General features: G+C 41.8%; 1 protein-coding gene across 1 annotated transcript in view; it reads right to left on the reverse strand.

Annotated features, from left to right (window-relative positions):
- LOC145417325 (GTPase-activating Rap/Ran-GAP domain-like protein 3) overlaps window positions 1-23,753 on the reverse strand; it is a 750,816-nt gene that overhangs the window by 431,024 nt on the left and 296,039 nt on the right. The window contains exon 3 of the mRNA XM_080286003.1: window positions 7,888-7,974. Coding sequence (XP_080142129.1) covers window positions 7,888-7,974 — 87 coding nt within the window. The remainder of the gene's footprint in view (window positions 1-7,887; window positions 7,975-23,753) is intronic.

Below are 23,753 nucleotides of genomic sequence, written 5' to 3' on the forward strand. Positions count from 1 at the left end.
GTGTGTGTGTGTGTGTGTGTGTGTGTGTGTGTGTGTGTGTGTGTGTGTGTGTGTGTGTGTGTGTGTGTGTGTGTGTGTGTGTGTGTGTGTGTGTGTGTGGAAAGGGAGTGACAAAGGATGGGGCAGAGTACAAAAGAGAGGCAAAGGATGAAAAGGGTGAGACAAAGGGTAGAATGATAATGGAAAGGGTGGGGCCAGGTATAGTGAAGGAAAGGACAAAGGTTGAAACAAAGGGCAGAAAGGGAGAGGGAAAGGCAGATTGAGTAGGGCTAAGGAAGGAAGGGGTAGAATGGGCGGGCAAAATGGAGGAAAGGGACAAGGAATGGCCAGGGTTAGTATAGAATATGGAGACGAAGAAAATGAGAAGAGAAGCACAAGATAAAAAAGATAAAGTTAAAAGTAAAAAAGAAGGAACGGAAACACTGGGCAAAAAGGGGACATGGAGGGGAGAAGGGTGAGGGGAAATAAAGGGAGGAAAAAGCTGTGGTGGACATGTAGGGGGAAATGGGATTTTCTATGGGAATGGTAGCGGGGATGGGAGAGAGTGAGATAGGAGAGAAGTTTAGAGAAAGGTGAGAGAGAATGGGGCACCAGAGGAAAGAGTGGAGGTTTGGAGGGGATGAAGAGAGTGCGAGGAAGGAAAAGAGTGAGAGATGAAGAAAAGAATAAAGGACAGAAATAAGAGGAAATGAGGAGAAAGAGCCGTGAAGACTAGAAACTGAGAAGAGAAAAAGGAAGTGAAAAAGAGAAAATGAGGAAATGAGGGAAAACGAGAAAGTGGAAGAGATAATACGCAAAGTGACAGCAAGTGAAGTGAAATGAGTTGAAAAGCAAAAAGAAAATGAGGAGAGAGGGAGTAAATTAAGCAAGGGAACGAGAAAGGAAAGGAAACAAAGACAAGATGGGTGTAGATCAGTGAGGTGATGTCGAATTAACGTGGTACCAAGAGAAAGAGACTGACCATAAGGGAAAGGATAGGAAAATTAATCCCTTCACTATAATCTCTTTACGTTCACCTGAAGGAACTGGGTCTAATACACTAAGTTATAGTTGTATGAAATTCGATGAGCCTTGGTTAATGGGCAGGAATGAGCCTCCTTGGTTACTAGTCGAAACTGCCCTTCAGTCTAACCACACCTGGCCATCAACAGCAAAGTTAGGGATTTTTTGTGAGGTGAAGGCAAACTGACTGGGGTGACGTACTTTATATTTCCATCTTGCTGTTACCTCACGAGCTTATTTACCTTAAGAGTGCACTCAGGTACCCAAAGAGTTAGTGGAGGCTTCGTATGACCCCCTCCAACGCGAAAACCCCCTCCCGAGCTAAATAAAATCGCCTGGTGATGGTAATGATAAAATGAAAGATGTCACCGAACCTTAGACGTGAGGTGAATCGTTAGGAAAGGAAGTGGAAAAAAAGGGTTAGACATAAGGCAAAGGAGCAATGAAAAACAGAAAATGAAATACACCCAAAAATAGATAAACATTAAGATAAACATTACCTTGAGAAACTTAATAATGAGAACAAAGGAAGGGCAAAAGAAAACATAAATTTATGATAAAGGACAAACAGGATGAGAACAGTGGACTTTAATAAACAGATAAGATGTAGAAAGAAACATGTGGATAAAAAAAAAACTACCATAATCAGGAAATAAAGATTAACATTAGAAAATTGATGGAGGACAGAATAGGGAGATAATGAAGCTGACAATAATAATAATAATAATAATAACAAGCAACTTCAGTGTTCCTAGATAAATTACTTAAACATTAATACTGCATACACATCAGACGCACCATGGAATTACACACCATTTTTTTTAGTCAGCAACACTTTTTTAAAATTGGTTCTAAAACAGGTTATTACGGGATCAAGTTTCGTGACAGGCCTATGCACTCACCATCAAATATGTAGTTTATTTGGCAATGAATAAAAACATCAAAAGAGATACAAGAAAAAAAATCCTGTTAGCCTCAATGTATATTTTAGAGAACAGGCAAAAGAATTAACCAATGAAATACTTATAAAAAACAAAAATTATCTTCAGCTTTGGCAGAGAAAAGAATCCTACAATAATAACACACTTGAACAAACGAACACATTTTTCCCCAATACTTCACCTCCGAAAAAAAAAAAAAAAATGTCAAACTATAATGGGCATGGGAGACGAAAATTACACCAACATTCTCCTACACACACACACACACACACACACACACACACACACACGCAGCGAGAGGGAGTGGAGTGAAGGCCTTTGATGTCTGGCAAGTGGACGCCCGCCTGTGTAATCTCGTTTTCTTCGTCCGGTAATGTGATACTTATTTGAGTCCCCCTTTTTTACCAATTATCTCGATGGTGACGAATGCTATCGGGAAATGTTTGGGGAAATGGGAGGGAGAATTAGCAATGGGGTAGGAAGGAAAGATAGAATAGGTTAAGGGAGAATGGTATACTTATATGAAAGGAAAATGGGACAGTGGGGAAGTACTGTATATAGGGAAAGAAAATGGGAAAGGATATACAAAGGGAAAATGGAATAGCTAGTAGGTTGGGAGAGGAAACTGGATCTGGGTATGGGACGGAAAAATGGATAAGGGTATAGGAAGGGAAAATGGATGGGTAGGGGAAAATGGGAGAGCGTTGGAAGGGAAAATGGCCATGATATAGAAAGGTAAAAAGGAACAGAGGATTGAAGAAAAAACGTGGGATTAAGGATACATAAGTAACCCCTACTCCCACGCTGAAGCAAACTGTCTGGTGGAAGTAAGAGTTAATATAAAATTAATGGAACAGAATGGACTAATAGACTGATCTTCCTCCGCCAGAAAACATGGACCACCACAAAGAAAGACGCAGTAAATACGGAGTACTGAAGAAACCTAAGAAAAACAGGAAGAAAAAAATAAGGGAACGGCATGAAAATAGGCAAAATAAAATAAAAATGATGCACTGTAGCAAAGAGGGACGTATGGAATATTAGGATTTGTGGATAAGTAATCAGAGAAATGAGGGCAAAAATAATATGGGATAAAGTTACCTACTGTAGGAAGGTAATGTTGGAAATGAGGAAGAGAAGGTATGTATGGAGGTGTAGATATGGGGAACTGTTGGAAAGAAGGCTGTAGAAAAGGATGAGAGAGAGAGAGAGAGAGAGAGAGAGAGAGAGAGAGAGAGAGAGAGAATTTTCATATCTTCCATACTTCACGGTAGGGCTTACCCCTTAACAGCAACAGAAAACTCCGACCCCAAGTGACCCCAAACTTAGAAAAAAAAAATCACAATGAGATTACTTTTAACAACAGCCTCATGAACACACACCAGGAAGTTGTTACAAAAATTTTTCCTTCCTCCTCTGGTCCTCTCTCTCTCTCTCTCTCTATCTCATACACACACAATGATGGCGGAATTCACCTCGTAACCGTTAAAAATGTGACAGGTGTTACATGTTATGCTGAGTTTTATGTACAATTTTTGTACGCGTGTACGTTAAGCTATGCCCCATTTTTTTAAAATGAGGGTTTTCATACATACATACACACACACACACACACACACACACACACACACACACATATATATATATATATATATATATATATATATATATATATATATATATATATATATATATATATATATATATATACACACTGTACAGTATATATATAAAATCAACATGATGCGCATATTCTAATATTTAACGCCGGATTATCACTATTAATTATATAATTGTGGATTATTGCCTTATTCGCTAATGTTACACTGAATGAGATATATTAAGCTCCCATATTAACAGTCTACAGCAGAGGTCGGCAACCCTAGGCACGCGTGCCAGACCTGGCACGTGAAGTGCTATACCATGGCACTCAACGTGATCCAGTGTAACAAAGAAAATATTGAAAATGCAAAGAGAGAGAGAGAGAGAGAGAGAGAGAGAGAGAGAGAGAGAGAGAGAGAGAGAGGTGGGCACATCCTTCCTTACTAAATCAATTAACACTATCGCTACAGTGTTAAAAAATCTTACCTGACACGCAAAGTGGCGAAAAAATTGGCATTAATTATAAATTTGCACACCATGTTCTAATAGTTGACGACCCCTGGTCTACAGGCTGATGTTAAGTTTCAGTTGCACATATACTATATATATTCTTGGCTTTTACTCATATACAGCCTTTGCTACAATTCATATTACGGACCGTACGCTAAATCACATTTGTCATGACAGCTCACACATGATCCAAATTCTGGTTATTAATGTATTTACTAATGAATTATTAAAATGATTCCTCAAAATCTCATTAATCGGGAATATTTGCGTGACAGATAATAATTTGAAATATAAATTACGAAAGCAGTTGATTATAATCACCATTACTATTATTGTTTTCATTATTTATTTCCTACGTACGCAGTGACCCCAGCAACCACACACTGCACTACCAGCAACCTCACATCACCTTCAATAGACGAGAGAGAGAAAAAAAAAAACTCACTGGAGACTCCTTTATTCCCCATTTAAGTCGCCACTGAGAATCATAAACCCTGACACTGCGATGATGGAACTGTGGATTAAGATCACTGATGGAGAACGATGATGATGATGATGATGATGATGATGATGATACTACATTTAGCTTTTGAATAACTTCCCATTTCGAGAACATTACATCCTTCCAGACCCAAGCAAACTGAATTAAAACTGCACTGTAAGCTGCTACGGTGGCATGTGTTGGTAGTCTCTCTCTCTCTCTCTCTCTCTCTCTCTCTCTCTCTCTCTCACACACACACACATACCTCTCGCCCCCCTTTTTTGCACTCTACTGGTTCAGCGCTCCAGCCTTTAATCCCATGTCAGCCAAATAACCATTTTTATACATGTTATTTCCACGCTACCAGCTCAGCATTTCATAACTTTTCATATATATCACGATTTTGAAATTTCGCGCGTGCATTTCATACCACTCCCCGTTTTTTATATATATCTACCACTCTCCTTTTTTTTTTTTTTTCTATCATATCGCCTACCTGTACAGTATGTGTATATTTTTTTCTTTTTCTCGTTTCAATATGGGTGAAATTTTGAACATATAGCCAGAAATGACTTTGCGAACCCCTGGTGTCAATTTGCATGAAGGGAGAGAAGGCTTGGTACTGTGAAAGGTAGTTCTGATATTTTCAACTTTTTTTTTTTTTTTTTCATTGCAAGCTAATTTTGGTTTAAAACGTTCCCATAAGGCTCGAAATTTATTATACAACCATGCGCAAAAATTATACCTTTTTCACCTATTATTATGTAACTATCCAAAGAAAAAAAATCAAACAAGTATACCGTTAGCAAAATCTGTAAACTTCGTATCACAAACACACACAAGCACACACACTCAACGTCTCTCTCTCTCTCTCTCTCTCTCTCTCTCTCTCTCTCACCAAACGCATAGGATGAAATGTACGACTCCTTCCTTTAATCACCTACGGGATAAAAACAGCCTCTCCTCTTTTCCTTCCCTCCTTCAATCTCGCTTAGCTAATATCGGCTATCCAATATTTTTATCGGTCTTATCGGTCGGTCACACACTCGCTCCCTGGTTTCTGAAGGGCATTTTACCCCTTCCGTCCCAAGAGCTTTCTCTCAACCTTTTTCTAGCGACCTCAAGACGGTTTTCTCCAGGTTGAGAGAGACTTTTTCAATAGCATAAGGTTATATATCCTTCATTAACTCCTTTTTTTTTTTTTTTTTTTTTTTTTTCCCCCTGAGCTAAACATAATCAAGGGATATTAGTGAGGTGAAAATAACGCTGACTGGTGCATTAAATCGCAATGACAAAAAATGTACTTTACAATAACCAATTTCTTCGTTATTGGAATTCAAGCAAGATTTACACATCCACATTTTTATGGCTCAGAACATCAATATCACAATTACGCACGCAGCAATACACTTTAAAACGACAGTGACTGACTAATGTTTCCAAGTGTTATGTGTGGCAAATACTCATATACATAACATCCACCTCCCTTGCCATATAACACATCCACCTTCTTTGCCATTAATACACCCACGTATGCAATACTTTTTTACACTAACTTGGCCCAGTTTTTCCTTTTGCAGCTCACTTCCTGTAGCCATATGACTGAAAAAAAAAAAGAAAATGCAACAGCTCTATAACCTTTCAGTAACACTTCTTCGTGACTAGAGTCTTGTTTATGTGCTATCTCTTAGTTCAGCACTCAAGATGGAGCGATGCTAATTTTCGGCCAAGTTAGTGTAAAAAAGAATATAATTTAGATTGTTTTGGTTTTTGACATTTGTACTATTTTCACGTAACCTAGCCATCAGTTACAGTAAAAAAATAAATAAATAAATAAATAAATAAATTTACCCCAATACAAACTATCACTCGTACATGATGCATACAAAAAAACAACAACAGAATTTTTGGAAATGGTAAGCTATCAAAGCCAAACATAAACAAATATTTTTTTATTGTCTTATGGTTGCGGTTTCAAAACAACGCTTCAGCTAGATAAAAACCGCACTAGAACAAAGTTGCAGCTAAACATTTTTTTTTCCGGGCGTGGGAGATGGGGGGGGGGGCGAGCAGGGGGCTGAGGGGGGGGGAGGGAACCCGCAGGTAAGCTATCAAAAGCCAAACACACTGACAATCATTTTATTCTGCACTTTAGCCCTTTCAATCCAATGACGTATTATTCACGTTATTCTTGTTATCAGACGATTTTATTCAGCTTTGGGGAAACGGTCTTGCAATGAAGGGTTAATGAGGGATATAATTAACCTCTCCAGTTCGAAAAGTCTCCACAAAGCTCAAAATCGTCAGGAAACAGCAAGAAATGAAACAACACGTCCTGGGAGTGAAAGGGTTGAAAAGAGCAGGTGGCGGGCAGGTTATCCGATGCGGGGGATGTAAGCAGTTTAGGGGGCCATGCGTGAAGCCGCTCTCTCGTTGCCTACTGCTGCTGCTGCACGTGTAAACAGAGGCGCAAACTAGTAAAAAGAAATATTACTCACCTCATTTCCTTTAACACCTTCAAAAATAACTTTAATCAATATTACTCACCACATTTCCTTTAACACCTTCAAATACAACCTTACTCACCTCATCTTTTTTATCATCTTGAATCCAATGACATATATATATCTTTTATTTACTTTTGTTGTTACCAGACAATTACACTACCTTTGGACAGACCTCTAGTCAAATGATCTGACTCCCTCCAGTTCAGAAAGTCTTCAATGCTAAGTAAAATCGTCTGGCGGTAACAACAAAAGAATAAATATACGTCATCACAGCCAAATGGTGACACAACAACTCACCAATAGCTGTTGTTGGATTGTAAACTGCAGAACACTTGGATGCCAAAGTACATACGAGTATCTAGGCGTATCTAAGTTTGCATCTTTATACCCACACGCAAACTTCCTATGCGTTCTACCACTTCTTAACAACTTATTGGCTAAAGAACCGCAAAACGTATCTAATGACCTTGAAAGCCATACCACATAGTCAACAACCTTTAAAATTATGGTGTGGATAAAATAATCGCCATGAATACAAACTCATTTAAAATTTTTACTGAAATTACTGAGGTATATTCACTTATAATTTTAATAAACATGATAAACTGTTGTCACTTAAATTTTCCCACAGGAAGATACGTAAGTTTTATATTCCTGGAATTATACTAACAATTAAACAACGAATCAATTTATGATCAACCACTGTATAGTAGCTGGAAATATGAAATACGGTAGGGAATAGTATTATGGGGAATATAACAGGTGGCATCAGAGTATTCAGCAGCTTACATATCCCTGTACAACAAACTGACACACACACACACACACACACACACAGCCTTACCTCATCTCTGTCTCCCAAGGCCTCCCCACTCTCTATCCTGAAGCGTCGTCCGTTCAACTCGCTCCCTTCTGCCTCCACCTGGGGTAGCTGGAAAGGAAAATACGTTAGTGAACTCTGTGTACTGGGTAATGGGGTAAAAAGTCATCATCTTCATCATCATCAACAACAACATCAATAACCAACATTAAATCATCATCATCAACTAACACCAATCCTCCTCCTCATCATCATCATCAACTAATCATCATCACCATCGTCATCATCATCATCCGACCTCTTTTACTACCTAAGAATGGGTGAATTACTGTCCTGAAAGCGAGGAAAGGAATCAACAGCATGCCTGGTGAAACAGGCCATACATACATTCACCATTCGACAGACACACAGAAGGAAACGTGAAGGAAAGGAATGAAAATCAGATAACAAAAATGGACTGGTGAGTGATGCATGAGGAAAGAGGAAAACGAGACTAGAAAATGAACTGAATCGTAATACAAATACGAGGATCAATAGGAAATGTTTGGGGTATGAAAAAATTATAGAGGGCAAACGTATCCACAGTAAGGGAAAGCAAAATAAAGGTGATATTATGCGATAAGTGCAGGTGAACATGAAACTGAATAAGAACAGAGCGAGACAAATAGAAGTTTAATCATGATAGGAATATAAGGAAGAGGGAGGGGGGAAAACCCGAGTTAAAACATCAGGAAATCTTGCAAGGAAAACACGTATCGTAAGACGCAGAGGAAGGGGAGGAAAGGCTAACTGCAAGAAGGAAGTGATTGAAGACGTGCTAAATTTCATGAATTAAGCGTTAAGGAACGATATCAAGGAAGTGAAATGGAATATAACACATACGTAAAGAGGAGGAGAAGGAAGAAGATGAGAAAGGGATAACTTAGGACAAAGTATACACGCATTAGTAGAAAGGAAGAAACAGTAGGAAGAAAAGGACATATGCACAAAAAACATGATGGACAAAGATGCAAAAAGGAAGGAAAGAAGAAAGAAATGCTAGGAAAAAAAAAAATCTGAAAAGGGGTAGAAAAGCAAAGCAGAATGGAAAAAATAAAATGGTATTAAAAGATGCTATAGACCTCGCTGTATAATGGAAGAGGAAATAAAGAAAAGGGGAGGAAGGAAAAAATAAGGACAAATGCGTACTGAGTAGATGAGAAGGGAATAGAGGGGAAGAAAACAGGCTATATGCATATATAAAGAGAGGTAGGAGAGGGGAGGAATATGCATGAAGGAAGAGGGCAATAGGAAATATATAAAAAGGCAGACACTTGCATAGTTAAGATGAACGAAAGAAAAGGAAAGAGCATGGAAAGACAATGGAAAATCATAATCGTGTTAACTTGAATGGGGTGAAAGAGGAGTTAAGAAGAGGGAGAGGAAGAGGATGGAAGAGAAGAATGGTCATACGTGCAGCATAACCAAACGGAAGGGAAGGAACAGTAAAGGAAGGGGAGAGATTACTGATAAATAACTGAAGGGATAATAATCACATGCAAAAGCAGATGAGAAGGGAGGGGAAGGGAAAAGGGTGGAAGGGAGGCGAAGGGAAAAGGGTGAAAGGGAGGAAAAGGGAGAGGTAACGCAGACAGCAGAATGGAAGGGATGCGAATGGAAGGGAGAGTGAAGGGAAGATAAGGGGAGAGAAGTGGCAGAATGTACATAGATGAGACAGGCGAGGGAGGGATGAGGTAATAAACAAGACGGGTCAGGGGAGGGGAGAGATGACTTATGATATGCATACATGAATAATAAATGATATCCACATGCACACAAACAGCTCAGCTACATAAATCACGGTACTGCTACGGTAAATACTGCTTAATAAAATACCAAAAAAAGTAAACAAGGCGCATCTTCAAGTCATCTGCAATCAATACCGATGCAGTTGAAAGAATGGTATCCAAACCTCCTCAGGCTTATGCTATGTTTTTTTTATTCTTGCTATTTCCTTATCATTTTACTCACCTTATGACAGCCTTTTCTAACTGCGGGGGGGGGGGGTTGATGTAGTCATCATAACCCCTTCCCTAGGCCTCCCCTACATGGCATCAAAACATATGTTCGTTAGCGAAAAAAAAAAAAAGTAAAAGATGTCCTCGTGCTGAAGTGGCTCACGTGTTCAATACTAAATAAATCACATAATCACAGCTGGTTTAACATACCACATACCAAGATTACCAAACACGAACGAAACTAGTGTATGGCGCTGTTCCAATACCACTGTTAATTCACAGCAAACAATAACAATGGCTAACCTAACAGTGATCTGACACCGACTTCTGTATAATGCACCAAACAGCTGGCGGTCAGTGTGTGGCACCAGACAGTAATATAAAAACATAAAGATAAGCAGTTTAGAAGAACGTAATAGCATCTAGTCACATGAAAAGAGATGAATATATTACGTTACAAAGAGCCGCACACCGAAAGTATAATACATATTAATGTTTGTAAACATATGTATGTTTTAAAGTATTATGCGCTAACGCTTGCTTTGTTTGCATGAATGTACGCAGTCATGCATTTTTTTCACTGGCGCATATATTTACCGAGTCATTCATGTGTGTACGTACACACGCACATATTTATCCGTGTGCAACATGGGCGTTTGACCATTCACCAAACTAACTTACAAAAACATCAAAGCAGAGGCCTCCACGCCCCAAACACGCCTGGCAACACGCAACTCACACCCCATCCGTCCCTCGCCCATCCCAAACTGCTGGAATAAACATACGCACTAATAAAAGAAGATAAAATTCGTGAATCTGTGCCCGGGAGCCAGAAGAGAAGCGGCAAAAATCAGTGGCGTAAACTTGGGTGAGCGCACGACTGCACCGGGAGATTACGAGAGCAGGTCCCCAGGCATAATTCACCAACACCATCACTCCTCCCCAGACACGCCCTCACTTGTGAGGGTGGGGGAAGTTTGGGACGTTGTAGACATTCACCCCTTTAATTCTGTAACGTCTTTTTGTAATGCATTCTTCCTTCCAATTTTATTCAATTTACGAAGGAACTGTAATAGTAATGGAGTAAATGTAGGCCGCACATAACTCTTATCGAACAGCGTAGTCTGGAAGTAGCAAAAGTATTCTAAAATGAACGTCAAGATGGAAACGATCTTTTGGAGTCGATGTACTACCTCGTCCAACTTACCTCGTACTATCTTAGACGTCTTTTATATAATCCCCTACGTACCATTTATAAACCACCACCTAATGCGTACCATTTACTACGTACCACCCAACATGTACCACTTACATGTCCTAACTATAACCCCTAAAGTACCATCACCCACCTAGCACGTACACTTAGCACTTACCAATTACCATGCGGCAGGTACGCATAGGCAAGCACGTACAATGCCACCGCAAGCCCTGTCACCATTATCCCCCACCTACCATTTGACCTACCACTTAAACTCTTATCAAGCAGGTACCATTCACCATGTACCATCTGCAACAAACCACCAACCACGTACCGTTCACCATGCACAATTTGCAACCCACCATCCAGCACGTACCATTCACCATGTACCATCTGCAACCCACCACCAACCACGTACCATTCACCACGTACCAACCCACCACCAACCACGTAAAATTCACCACGGGCACGATCTCCAACCCACCACCAAGCACGTACTATTCACCACGTCCCACTTTCAAGCACGTACCATGCTCCACGTGGGTAGGTACATGTAAGCCAGTACGTAGGGCACCACCACAAGCCCTGGCCAGCACCACTTCAAAGGGGGCTGAGAGGGCTTGGCGTAGGAAGGACTCTGGCGCCTCCCTAAAGTTAAGCAGAAAAGCCCGGCCCCCAAATCCTGGCTTAAGCATGTTGGCCGGTCCCAGCCTCACTCACTAAATGCCACACTCCACGCACCCTCTCTCTCTCTCTTGTGTGTGTGTGTGTGTGTGTGTGTGTGTAAGACTATCATCTGTTCTGGTACTTCTTTCCATCTTTATCTGGTTCACTTCTCTTATTTCGTCCGACCAGCCTAACCAACATTAACTCTGCTGTATACTTCACCACTTCTACTGAGGATAAGACGACGAATGTTAAAATATTTGGTGCTAGTCACGAAGAATCCCTGTGGAAAGGATGCAGAGCTTTAGTACTGTCTTACACCGCCTTATACCTCAAATGAGTAACGTGAAGCAAGCTGAATAAGGACAAATCTCTACCAAGTTAATGTGAACCATTTGTAAAGTTTTTCTCACTGTCTGTTTCTTCTTATTTAGCTTGTCTCTACATTTCTCATATATTTTGTTGGTAATTTCGTCTTTCTTATCTATCCCCATAACTCCATGCGCCTGTTTACTCCCAACTCTGCAAAAATCTTGGTTCCGCCTCCTCCTCCTACTCTTAGCTCGTATGTCAATTACTGTACCTGTAACTTTATATTCGTGTCTACATCCATCCTGGCAAAAATCCCAGTACTCTCTCCCCACTTTCTCCACACATCTTTAATTCCACTCCTTCTCTACAATGACTGACCTTGTCTTCCTGTGTTGAAATTGCCTTGCGTTTTGCCTCCCATCATCAACCTATCTCTCAGAACCTATTTTCTGGTAACTAATAAAGGTCTTTGTTCGTCTTTCCCCTCCTTGTTTTCCTGACCTGTACCCCTTCTTTTCATAACATGCTTCTTTCTTTCTTCCATTCACTTCTACGGTTTCTCATTCTATGGCCTTTTTATCACACTTCCTTTTGGTTCTCTTACTTGGCGTTTTTCTGACCTCTTCCTTTACGTGTCTCTTTTATTCCCGGTCTCATCGTGGTCTTCTTTCTTCACATTTTTGCTTCGTCCCCTTTTCTTTGTTCTCAGAGCACCTCTTTCATTCACCGCCCTCTTGGTTTCCCCCTTCGTCTCTCCTCCCCTCCCTTTCTCTCCTCCCCCGTCCATCCTTCCCCCCTCCCTCACTACCTCTTTCTGTCTCTCCGTCCCTCTTCCACCACTCCCCTTCATTTATCCCTCCCTCCCTCTGTCTATCCTCTCCCCTACTCCTTCCTTTCCCTCCACCCCTCTTCTAAAGCTCGTTTTCGTCCTTCAACTTCCTATTCCACCTTTCTCTTTCCCTCCCTCTTTTCACTCATCTTTCCATCTATTTCATATCACTCTCTCTCTCTCTCTCTCTCTCTCTCTCCTTCTTCTCAACTTCCATTTTCTCTTCACATTCCCTCTCCATCTACTGTACATCTTTCCATTCTTTCGCCTTTTAATCTTTCTCTAAACTCTTCCTTCATTCTACCTTCCCTCTCCTCATTTTCCCATCATTACATTTCTCCCTTCTCTATCTCCCTCCTTAAAAATCTCCCTCACTTTTCTTCTCCCTTGTTTCCTTCCTACTAACTTTCCCCCCGCATTCTCCTTTACACCTTTCCTTTTCCACTCTCTCTCCCTCTGTTCGCACTCTCCCATCTTCACTCCCTCTTAACTCTCCCTTCTCCCTGGGGCCTGACTTATTCTTCCTCTCCTCCCTTCTCTCTCTCTTTCTCTCTCATCCCTCTGATCCTCTCACCTTTCCTTCTCTCCCTCCCTTTAACCTTTCCCCTCTCATCCCATTTTGTCTCACACTCACCTCTCTCTCTCTCTCTCTCTCTCTCTCTCTCTCTCTCTCTCTCTCTCCATGCTTGTATATGTATGTATGTATCTATGTATGTCAGAGTATGCATGTAAGTATGCGCCTCTCCATGCTAGTATATATTTGTTTGTATGTACACTCTCTCTCTCTCTCTCTCTCGCACCCTTTCTTAAGCCTTCTCAGCTCTTTCTCAAACGGCGCTTCTCCTTCTCTAACCCTCTGCTTCCCTTCTCTCTTTTTCTCTTTCCACTTATCAATATCCCTGGTTTCTATTTCACCATCTCTCTCTCTCTCTCTCTCTCTCTCTCTCTCTCTCTCTCTCTCTCTCTCTCTCTCTCTCTCTCTCGCTTTTGTCCAATCGCATTGTCTTCTCCACTATCTTTCTTTACTGTCTTCTTTTATCATCTCTTTATCTTCTCTTCACATCCTCTTCTTATTCACTCCTCTACATAGTTCCCTTTATTTTTCCCCTTCTTTTATCGTTCACCTAACATGACTTACGTTTCCGCTTCTCTTCGCCTGATCCATTCTGCTTTTCCATCTCCCATTTAATATCTATCTTATTACTTCTCCTTCTCTGTTTTTCTGCCATTTTATTTTCTATTATTCTAAAGATTTATTTTTCTCCATCCGACTGGTTTCCTCCACTGACATCCATACCACTGATCAATGATTCTTTTTTCTTTTTGCCATGTCAGGAGCTTAGAGCCACGGAAAGGTAACTCAGTCTACTCATGAAACCGTAACCAGCCTCTCTCGGCCATGAACGGCATTATGAGTGCAATAAACCCCAACCATACCTCAGATTTAAACTCTCACAGGTCCCATATCCAAAGCTTATGTCTGTTCTTTTTTTTTTCTTCTTTTTTTTTAATCCGCTGCTGCTTTACAGTTCTCATTTTTTATTGTTCATACTTTTTTTCGTTCACTTATTTTTTCCTGCTCCTTATCCTGAGTCTGTTATTCATTTATTTTTCTCTTCAATAGTGCTTTATCCTCTTTCTCCCTCCCTTCCACTTCGACTTCATCTTAATTTTCCAAGTCTTCCTCGTTTCCACCATCTTTTCCCCTACTCCATCTTCTCCATCCTACTCCTCCACCTCAATTCTACCTTTTCTCCATCCATCCCACTTCTCCGTATTTTCTCTCCATCCCTTCCGATTCATTTCCCATTCCTCTTCATTCCCTCTGCTTCCCATCTACCTTCTCTCCACTCCACTTCATCTTTCCTCTCCGACTCATCCACTCCATCTTCTCTCTTTCTCCGTTCCTTCCACCTCTCCACATTTTCTTAACACCATCCACTTCATCTCTCTCCCGCCTTTACCTTCCACCTCTTCAATTCTCTCTTTTCCGTCTCTTCTGCCTCACCTTTCCATCCCTTCCACCTTTTACTTTTAGTCCTCTCCACCGCTCTTCCTCTAAGCCTCTTGCTCCCTAAACCTCACCACTGCATTTATTTCGCCGTTATTCTTAATTCTCTGTCTTGGATTCTTCTCGCCCTGTGTTCTCTCCGTCTTTCTGTGTTTGTCTGTATCTCTCACAGGGCTTTCTCTGCCTTTGCTTTAGACTCTTTGCAACATCTCTCACTTTGATGCACACACACACACACACACACACACACACACACACACACAAAGATATATGCTGAGAAGATCCTCGTCATGAAGGAGCTAAAGGCTGGCGCTGTTTTAACCCCTTCACTGCTATGACGTCTTCGTATTTTTTTTTTCTTGCCACGGCTTGATGATTTTATTTATTTTTAGTTAGAATTTTCGTAGTTATGCTTGAAGTCTGCATCTACCACTTTATCTATCCAGCAACCAACCTGTTTATCTATCGACCCCTTCTCTATAACACTCTATCTTTCCACTAACCAACCTATCTCTCTTGCCGACTTCTATCTTCAATCTATCCAGCAGCTAAAAGCCCGCATATATATTTTATCAATCTATCTGTCCAGCAAACAAACTATCCATCTATCTATGTCAAACCAACTTTTATCAATTATTTTATCCTCTCAGGCTATCTGTCAACTTCAATATTACTCTAACTACCCAGCACTCAACCCGTGTGCTGTACCTGCCTAGCCCATACCCATCTGTTCTCTCTATCTAACAAGCAACTTATCTAAGTCTTGTCAATTTCTATCAGTCTATCCAGTATCCAATCAGTCTATCTCTGTCTGTCTAGCCCACTTCTATATATCTACCCAATAAACAACCTATCTACCAGTCAAGTCCGGTTCTGTCACTATTAAGCAACCTGTCCATCAATTAATCTCACTTTTATTTAGCTATCTGACAACCACCCTGTCTACCTATCTAGCCTACCTCTATCTCTAGCTATCTAACTCATGTCTATCATTCTATCTATCCCACAACCAACCTGTCTGTCAGTCTAGTCCACTTCTCATACCCTGTCCCAGTGCAACATTTGCCTCCCAACTTTTAATTGAATGTAGTTTATATTAATGACATTTAAATCGCATGGAAATAAAATGGACGGGGGAAAGAGGAAAAAGAAGCGACGAGAGAGAGAGAGAGAGAGAGAGAGAGAGAGAGAGAGAGAGAGAGAGAGAGAGAGAGAGAGAGAGAGAGAGAATCAATTTTGTCTTTTTGTAACTTTTCTTTTATGCCGTGTTTTCCCTCCATATTTAGTCTGTTTTAAATCAAACTTTCTCTTCTCTTCAATCTCCCGACTCTCTCTCTCACTCTCTCTCTCTCTCTCACACACACTCCCTCCAGTTTCGCGACCTCTCTCTTCCCATCTCCCCCCTTCTCTCTCTCTCTCTCTCTCTCTCTCTCTCCAGCACAGCATGAGGCAAGTGCAGTTTCCCTGGCCAAATTAAATGTTTAGGATTCTTCTGAATTTTAATTTCGCCTGCTGTTTTCTGACCGTTTTAGTTTTTCTGCTGTTACTTCCACGTCGGACCCTCTGTGGCGGGGAGAGTGGGGAGAAAAAGGTGAGAGGAGAGAAAAGAGGAGAGGAAGGTAAGAGGAGAGAAAAGGGGAGAGAAAGGTGAGAGGAGAGAAAAGGGGAAAGGAAGGTGAGAGGAGAGAGAAGAGGAGAGGAATGAGAGGAGACAAGAGACAAAGGTGAGAGGAGAGAAAAGGGGAGAGAAAGGTGAGGGTAAAGAAAAGGAGAGAGGAAGGTGAGAGGAGAGAAAAGGGAAGAGAAAGGTGAGAGGAGAGAAAAGAGGAGAGAACGACAGGAGAGGACAAGAGAGGCAAGACGGGAAAGGAGAGGACACAATAGCGGGTAGAAATGAAGTGGAGAGGAAAGAGAAGGACAGAATAGATAGAGAAGAAAAGATACAAGAGAAAAGAAGAGCAGAGAGGAGAGAACAGGAGAGGAATTTAGAGAAGAAAGAGATGAGATGGGGAGGTATGAAAGGGGGGGAATGAGGAGAGGAGAGAGGAATGAACACAAGAGGAAAGATACCCGAGGAAGGAGGGGGGAGGAAAGCAAAGGAACGGAAGTTATGACAATAAAAAATACAGGAGAGACGACAGAAGGGAAAGAGAGAGGAAAGGAGAGCAGAAGAGAGGAGGGGCACAAAAGAATAGAGAGGAGGGCAGAGAAAAGATAGGCAGGGGAGGAGATTAGATGAAAAGACAGAAGAGAAATGAGAACAGAGGAGATATGAGAAAGACTGAAACACAAAAGTAGAGGAGAAGAGGTAGAGATAGATTGGTGGAGAGGAGATATGACAGAGGAAAGCACGGAGGGAAACTTGAGAGGAGAGGAAAAGGGAGAGAAAGAGGAGAGAATACGAGGAAAGAATGAGAGAAATTAAGGGATGAAACAGGACAGAGGGATTTAAAGGGGTATGAAGGAGGGGAAAAGAAGAGAAAATTAAGGAACAGAAGGATGTGAAGAGAGATTACGACTGGACAAGGGAAATACAGAAAATGATGGGAGGGAGAAAAATTGGGGAGGATGGCTAGGTGTACCAGAAAAGGGATATATAAAGGGACACATGAAGAAAATGGACACAAAGGGACACAAAAAAAGGGAACAAGAAAAGGCCCAGGAGGAACGTAAAGGGTAAAACTGAGGAAACACAGAAGCTATAACTGACATGAACAAAGGGAATGGAATGGGCGAATTGTAAACAGTAAAAACACCAGTGAACAAAGAGGAAAATATAAGTAAAGAAAAAACATAGATAATGAAAGAGAATGCAAAGACGAAGCAAAGAGATAGAGAATAAATGAAAAGAGCCAAAGAGAGAGTGAGTCAACAAGAGGGAGGGTCAAGAAAAAAGGAAGATGATGAAGAAAACAAAAGACAGCAGGAGAGAGTGAGGAGTGACTGCGAAAGAACGAAAGGAGAAAAAATGAAGAAGTTGCAGAAAAGAGAGATCACAAGAGGAAGTAAGAGGCATGAGGAGAGAAAGGTGAGAACAAAAGAAGATTCACAGTAGAGGAAGTAAAATTTGAGAGAGAGAGAGAGAGAGAGAGAGAGAGAGAGAGAGAGAGAGAGAGAGACAGACAGACAGACAGACAGACAGACAGACAGAGACAGACAGACAGAGAAACTTGGCAGACTGAGATAAACCAGCTGGGAAGAGAAAGCAAGAGAGAGGAGAGGTAAAGGCAGATGCAGAAAAGGAGTGAAAAAGAGAAAGAATGGAAAGTAGAGACGGAGGGTAGAATATACCACCAATAAATACAGAAGCTCGAGATGTGAATAAAGAAGTGGGAATAACGTAATAAATGAGAGTTGGGCCGCAAGAAAAAAGGCATGGGAAGTATTAAAGAAGCTAAAGAAAAAGAAAAGGTATGTGTGGGGAAGAGAAGGGTGAAATGAGAAAATATGTGCTAAGCAGAAGACGTGCAACAATAATGGCAGAAGAAAGAGGTAAAGGAACTTCTGAAAGTGGTATATGTGAAGAAGGGACAAAATAATAGGGTACAAGAAAAATACAAAACAACAGGAGAAAATGACGAAAAAAATTAAAATGGAAATAGCAGAAGAAAATATTAAATAACACGAAAAGATAGTGTAAGTAAAGAGAAAGTAAGACCATGAGTAAGTGAGGTATATAAAAAAAGATGTACACGAAAATGACAGAAGAACAGGGAAGACAGTAAAAAGTCTTGTCAGTAGGAACAAGATGAAGTAATAAAAAGGCAAACAAAACTGTCAAAAAATAGGGAAAGATGTATAAGAAAAATTAAAGTAGAAGCAATATAGACCCGGCAAAAAGAAATGATGTGAAAGGCAGAGAGGTGTTGAGAGCAGGGGAGTGGTGAAGTCGGAGTGTCGGAGCTTAAGTGCCAAGTGTCAAGAGTAAGTGCCATGCCGTCTGGAACATAACACCAAATTGCAGGTAAACAGCACTGTATATGAGGGTATATTAAGTAATCCAAAGAGTGCCAAATGTAAGTGCCATGCCGTCTGGAATATAATACAAAGCGGGAGGTATATATAAATGCTTCTGGTGCCATATTAAGTGCGGCTCTAGAGTGCCATGAATAACAGCCATGAAGTCGGGTGTAAGCAGCTCAAGTGTTGCCCTGGAGTGTCAAGAATAAGTGCCATACCGTCTGAAGTATAACAGTAAACAGCAGGTATATATCAATGTTTCTGTCGCCATATTAGTTACAGTTCTAGTTACCATGAATAAGTGCCACGAAGCCGGAGTGCCAAAAGCCTGAGTACCACCCCTGATTGTTAAGAAAAGTGCCATGTCGTGTACAATATAACTCCAAGCGGCAAGTAAATATCAAAATTTGTCATACTAAGTGGCCTCCAGAGTGCCAGGAATGAGTGCCATGAAGCCTGAATGTCGGAAGCTCAGGTGAAGCCCTAGAATGTCAAGATAAATGCCATGGCGTCCAGAATTAAATACTCAGAAACAGGACAATGAGTGTTTCTGCGGCTATAACACTTGTATTATTATGGGTTAAATTATCGAAAAAGTGCGAAACAAAACGAGTGCACTGTCTACTACAAGACACACAGTAATACTTTTTTTTAATAAGAGTGAGAAAGTTTCTGCGACGTGTGTGTGTGTGTGTGTGTGTGTGTGTGTGTGTGTGTGTGTGTGTGTGTGTGTGTGTGTGTGTGTGTGTGTGTGTGTGTGTGTGTGTGTGTGTGTGTGTGTGTGTGGCGTGGTAATGTGTACACAAGAGAGGCCGTGCACACATTACCCTAATCTTATGATAATTGGACCGCTAATCCTCGCCGTGCCTTGCTTGTCTACGTGTGTGTCTGTGTGTGTGTACGTGTATGTGTTTGTAATTGGTGTGTGGACTGTGTGTCTGTGCTGGTGAATTTATTTGTTACCACGTCTGCGTGCACTGGTACATATTCCGTACATATGGTTCGTGTGTGTGTGTGTGTGTGTGTGTGTGTGTGTGTGTGTGTGTGTGTGTGTGTGTGTGTGTGTGTGTGTGTGTGTGTGTGTGTGTGCGTGTGTGATAACAGTGACTGAATTAGTGTTTATAAGCAATTTCTGAACACTTGCATACATATAACAACTTGAAACATATTTTACTTGTATTCATTGTTTCATTGTCCGTCTTTCCATCGATTCTTCCCTTCCAAAATAAATAAATAAATAAATAAATAAAACTTCTACTACACACTTTTCATTAAATTTCCTTATTACCGTTAACCTGTTCAGCATTACCTTATCGCTCTCATCAATATCTACCAATTCTACTCCTTTCTCTATGCATTTCTATCAGTACCATGAATTATTTTAGCTTCCCCTTCACTTCTGCACTTTATTCCTCCTCTATTCATACTACTTGCATGTTTTCCTATTGCCTGCCTCATCCTCTCCTCTTCTTATTATCTCTTATTTTTTCTTAAACGTTGCACATTTTTCTCCACCTTTTTCGTACCTTTTCTTCAAATGAATACTCTGTTTCTTCCTTACCCCCCCCATTTCTTTGCGTCTCTCTCTCTCTCTCTCTCTCCCATCCAGCCTCCTCACCTCTCACATTTGTTGTTCTCCTCTTATCCCCCTTGCTCTCTCTCTCTACATCTTCCCTCTTTCCCTCCCTTTCAATTTTCCCTCAGTCTACTCCCACACAGTCTCCTCTTCACCCTTTTTCTCTCACTGCATCATTCCCCTCCCCCCCCCTCTCTCTCTCTCACGTTTCCTTCTTCATTCTCTTCCTCATCACCCACCACTTCCCTTGTTTGTTCTCCCTCCCTTCATCTGCCTACTTCCTTTCCTCCATCACCTCTTCTCTGCATCCCCTCCCTTTCCTAGCACGGTCTTTTTCTCCTCCCTCCCTCCACAACCCCTCCTCTAGATCCTTCTCCTCCTCCTTCCTCTCCCTCTCCTCCCCTCCATGACCCCACCTCTTCTCTTACTATCCCTCTCCTCCCTCTATCTTCTCTCTAGCTCATCTACCTCTTCTTCCACTCCACCACGACCCGCTCCTCCTCCTCTCCTCTCCTCTTCTTATCTCTTCTCCTCTCCTCTACTCTTTTCTTCTACCCCCTTCCCTTCTCTTCCTTTTCCCTCTCTTTTCCCCTCTTCTTTTCTCTTCTCTTCTCTCCTCTCCAGCTCTTCCTCTTGATCAGCCACTGCAGGCATCAAGAGGTTGCAAATTAATGCCGTCTAATTAAGGAGGCGTAGGAGACAGAGGTACGAGGCAGGCGACAGGAAACACCAGCATAAACAAGACGACGAACAAGATATTAAACCCGGCAAGTAATAATAATAATGTGATAACGAGGCAAACAGGGAACGAGATAAGACATACTGGGATATTACGCGATCTAATAACAAAACAAGGACGATGAGAGGAAATATGAAAAGATAAATATGACGCGAGACAAAATCAGGATAAACATGATAAAAAAAAGCTAAATAATGTATAATATTAAAAACGAAAACAAAAGAACGAAAATAGAGCAGAGGAAACTGAATGGGACGAGTAGGAAAACATGAAATGGATACCGCACCGTGAGTTATGAAATGATGATCAGTTCACCACAGTACAATCACAAATTAACCTTTTTAACATAAGAGGTGAAGCGGGAGGACGAGCCAGAAGAAACAAGACCCCATAAATCTTCAGAGGAAGAATAGAAGTTGTCAGGAATGGATAGGGACGTTTGTGTGCACTGATGGACGGCTTGTCGATGGAGTGAAAGGAATTAGCGACATAGCAATCATTCAAGAAACTACTGAAATATAACACGATCATTCACTCCTCTACTATCCACAAAACTATCCCTATTACAAAACCTCCAACAGTACATTCGAACATTAACGTAAACTCTTCAGTAAGTACTAAATTATAAGCGCCATTTTTAAACTTACTCAACACAGCTCCATCAATGACCTGCCACCGTCCTTTTCTTCCCCACCACACCGCGCCTTTCCTTCACCACACCAGGCCTTTCCTCCACCACACTACGCCTTTCCTTCACCACACAGCGCTTTTCCTCCACAATCCTGAAACACTCCTTCGTAACCAGCGCTCTCACATCACCTCCAACACCCTCCAGATAACAACACTACCTAAGAAGAACCATCACCCTAACACCCTACACCCACTACAACCAGTCACTCGTTTGTCTTCTCCAACCTCTAAAATTTCCACAACTGCCCCAACACGCAAAAGTGATCAGCACCCCCACACCTACCCAAACCACAATTACTCCTTCTTCTTGCACCTTCCCCAACTACAACCACCACTGCTCCTCCATCTTATCCAACTACCACTACTCCCGTCATTCCCAGATTCAACAAATAACACCCCTACACTTAACATGACAAACATTTTATTTTCAACACCTCTAATAGTTCCACCAACTTCTTGTACCACAAATTCAACCACTGTAACTTAATTGCCCTAACTTTCCAACTACCACTGCTTTCCTAACAACCATAACCTCCAAAATTACCCACCAGCATCCTACCATAACTACAACCACATTAACGTCTTCAACTACCACTACTTCCACAACTAAGGTAACTCCCGATATCACCACAACACCCACAACTACCAACCACCTTCTCTACCACAACTCCCACATTCACTTCGTTACCACAACTACCGTGATTTTAACCAAAACTACCAGCGGTTACTATGACAACCGTTACTTATTCAACTTCACCTACTACTACTGCTACAACAACAACAAAAACTACTACTACTATTACTACTACAAGTACTACTACTACTATTCCTCCTCCTCCTCTTCGGCTTTCTCTTCCTCCTCTTACTATTACTACTACTACTACAACAACTATTATTATTATCATCATTGCTCCTACTACTCCTACCAAGTTGTTACGACTACTAATACGACGACGACGACCACCACCACCACTACTACTATTACTACACCTACTACTTGGCAGGGGAAGCAGGTAGACTAACTTGAAGGCAAGAGTTTGTGCCCCCAAATGGAAGGTCCCCTGTCAATGGCAACTCAAGAATCGTCCTTTAATGGAGAGTCTTGATTGCTGGTATTGTGTCTTGAAAATTCAGTTAGTGGGTGTGGGGGTGGCAGGGAGGGGAGGAGAGGGGAGGGGACGGGGCACAAGGGAGGGGATGGGAGAGGAGGGGAGGGGAGGGGAGGGGAGGGGAGGGGAGGGGAGGGGAGGGGAGAGGAGGGGAGAGGAGGGGAGGATATACAGAGAGGAAAGGAGGGGACAGAGGTGTGTGGGAAGGAGGAGGAAGGGAGGGGACAGAGGTGCGAAGGAAGGGGGAGAGGAGGAGGATGGGAGGGGATAGAGGTGTAAAGGAAGGGAAGGGAAGGAGGAAGGGAGGGGAGATGTGGGAAGGAGGAAGGGAGGGGAGGTGTGGGAAGGAGGAAGGGAGGTGCGAAGGAAGGGGAAGGAAGGAGGATGGGAGGGGACAGGGGTGCGAAGGAAGGGGAGGGAAAGAGGAAGGGAGGGGAGATGAAGGAAGGAGATACAGATGGGAAGGGAGAGAAGGACATAAAGAGGGGAAGGGAGGGGAGAGAGGTGTGAAGAAAGGGACTGGGTGGAGAGAGGAGATAAATATGAGAGATGTGACGGAAGGGGACGGGATAGACGCGGTGTGAAGTGTGATGGGAGAGGAGGGGAGAGGATACACGAAGGGGATAAAGGAGATGTGACGAGATGGGAACAGACAGAGAAGGTGTGAAGGCAGGTGGGGAGTGAGGGAACTGATGAGGAACGGATATAGGAAAGAGATAGGAAGAGATAGACAAGGAAGATGTGACGGGACGGGAGGGGATACAGATGGTGTGAGGATAAGAGAAGTGGGAAGGGTGAAGAGG

This window comes from Coenobita brevimanus, chromosome 110 (assembly GCF_032717465.1).
Source record: "Coenobita brevimanus isolate Jiangsu-jjx chromosome 110, ASM3271746v2, whole genome shotgun sequence".
NCBI lineage: Eukaryota > Metazoa > Arthropoda > Malacostraca > Decapoda > Coenobitidae > Coenobita > Coenobita brevimanus.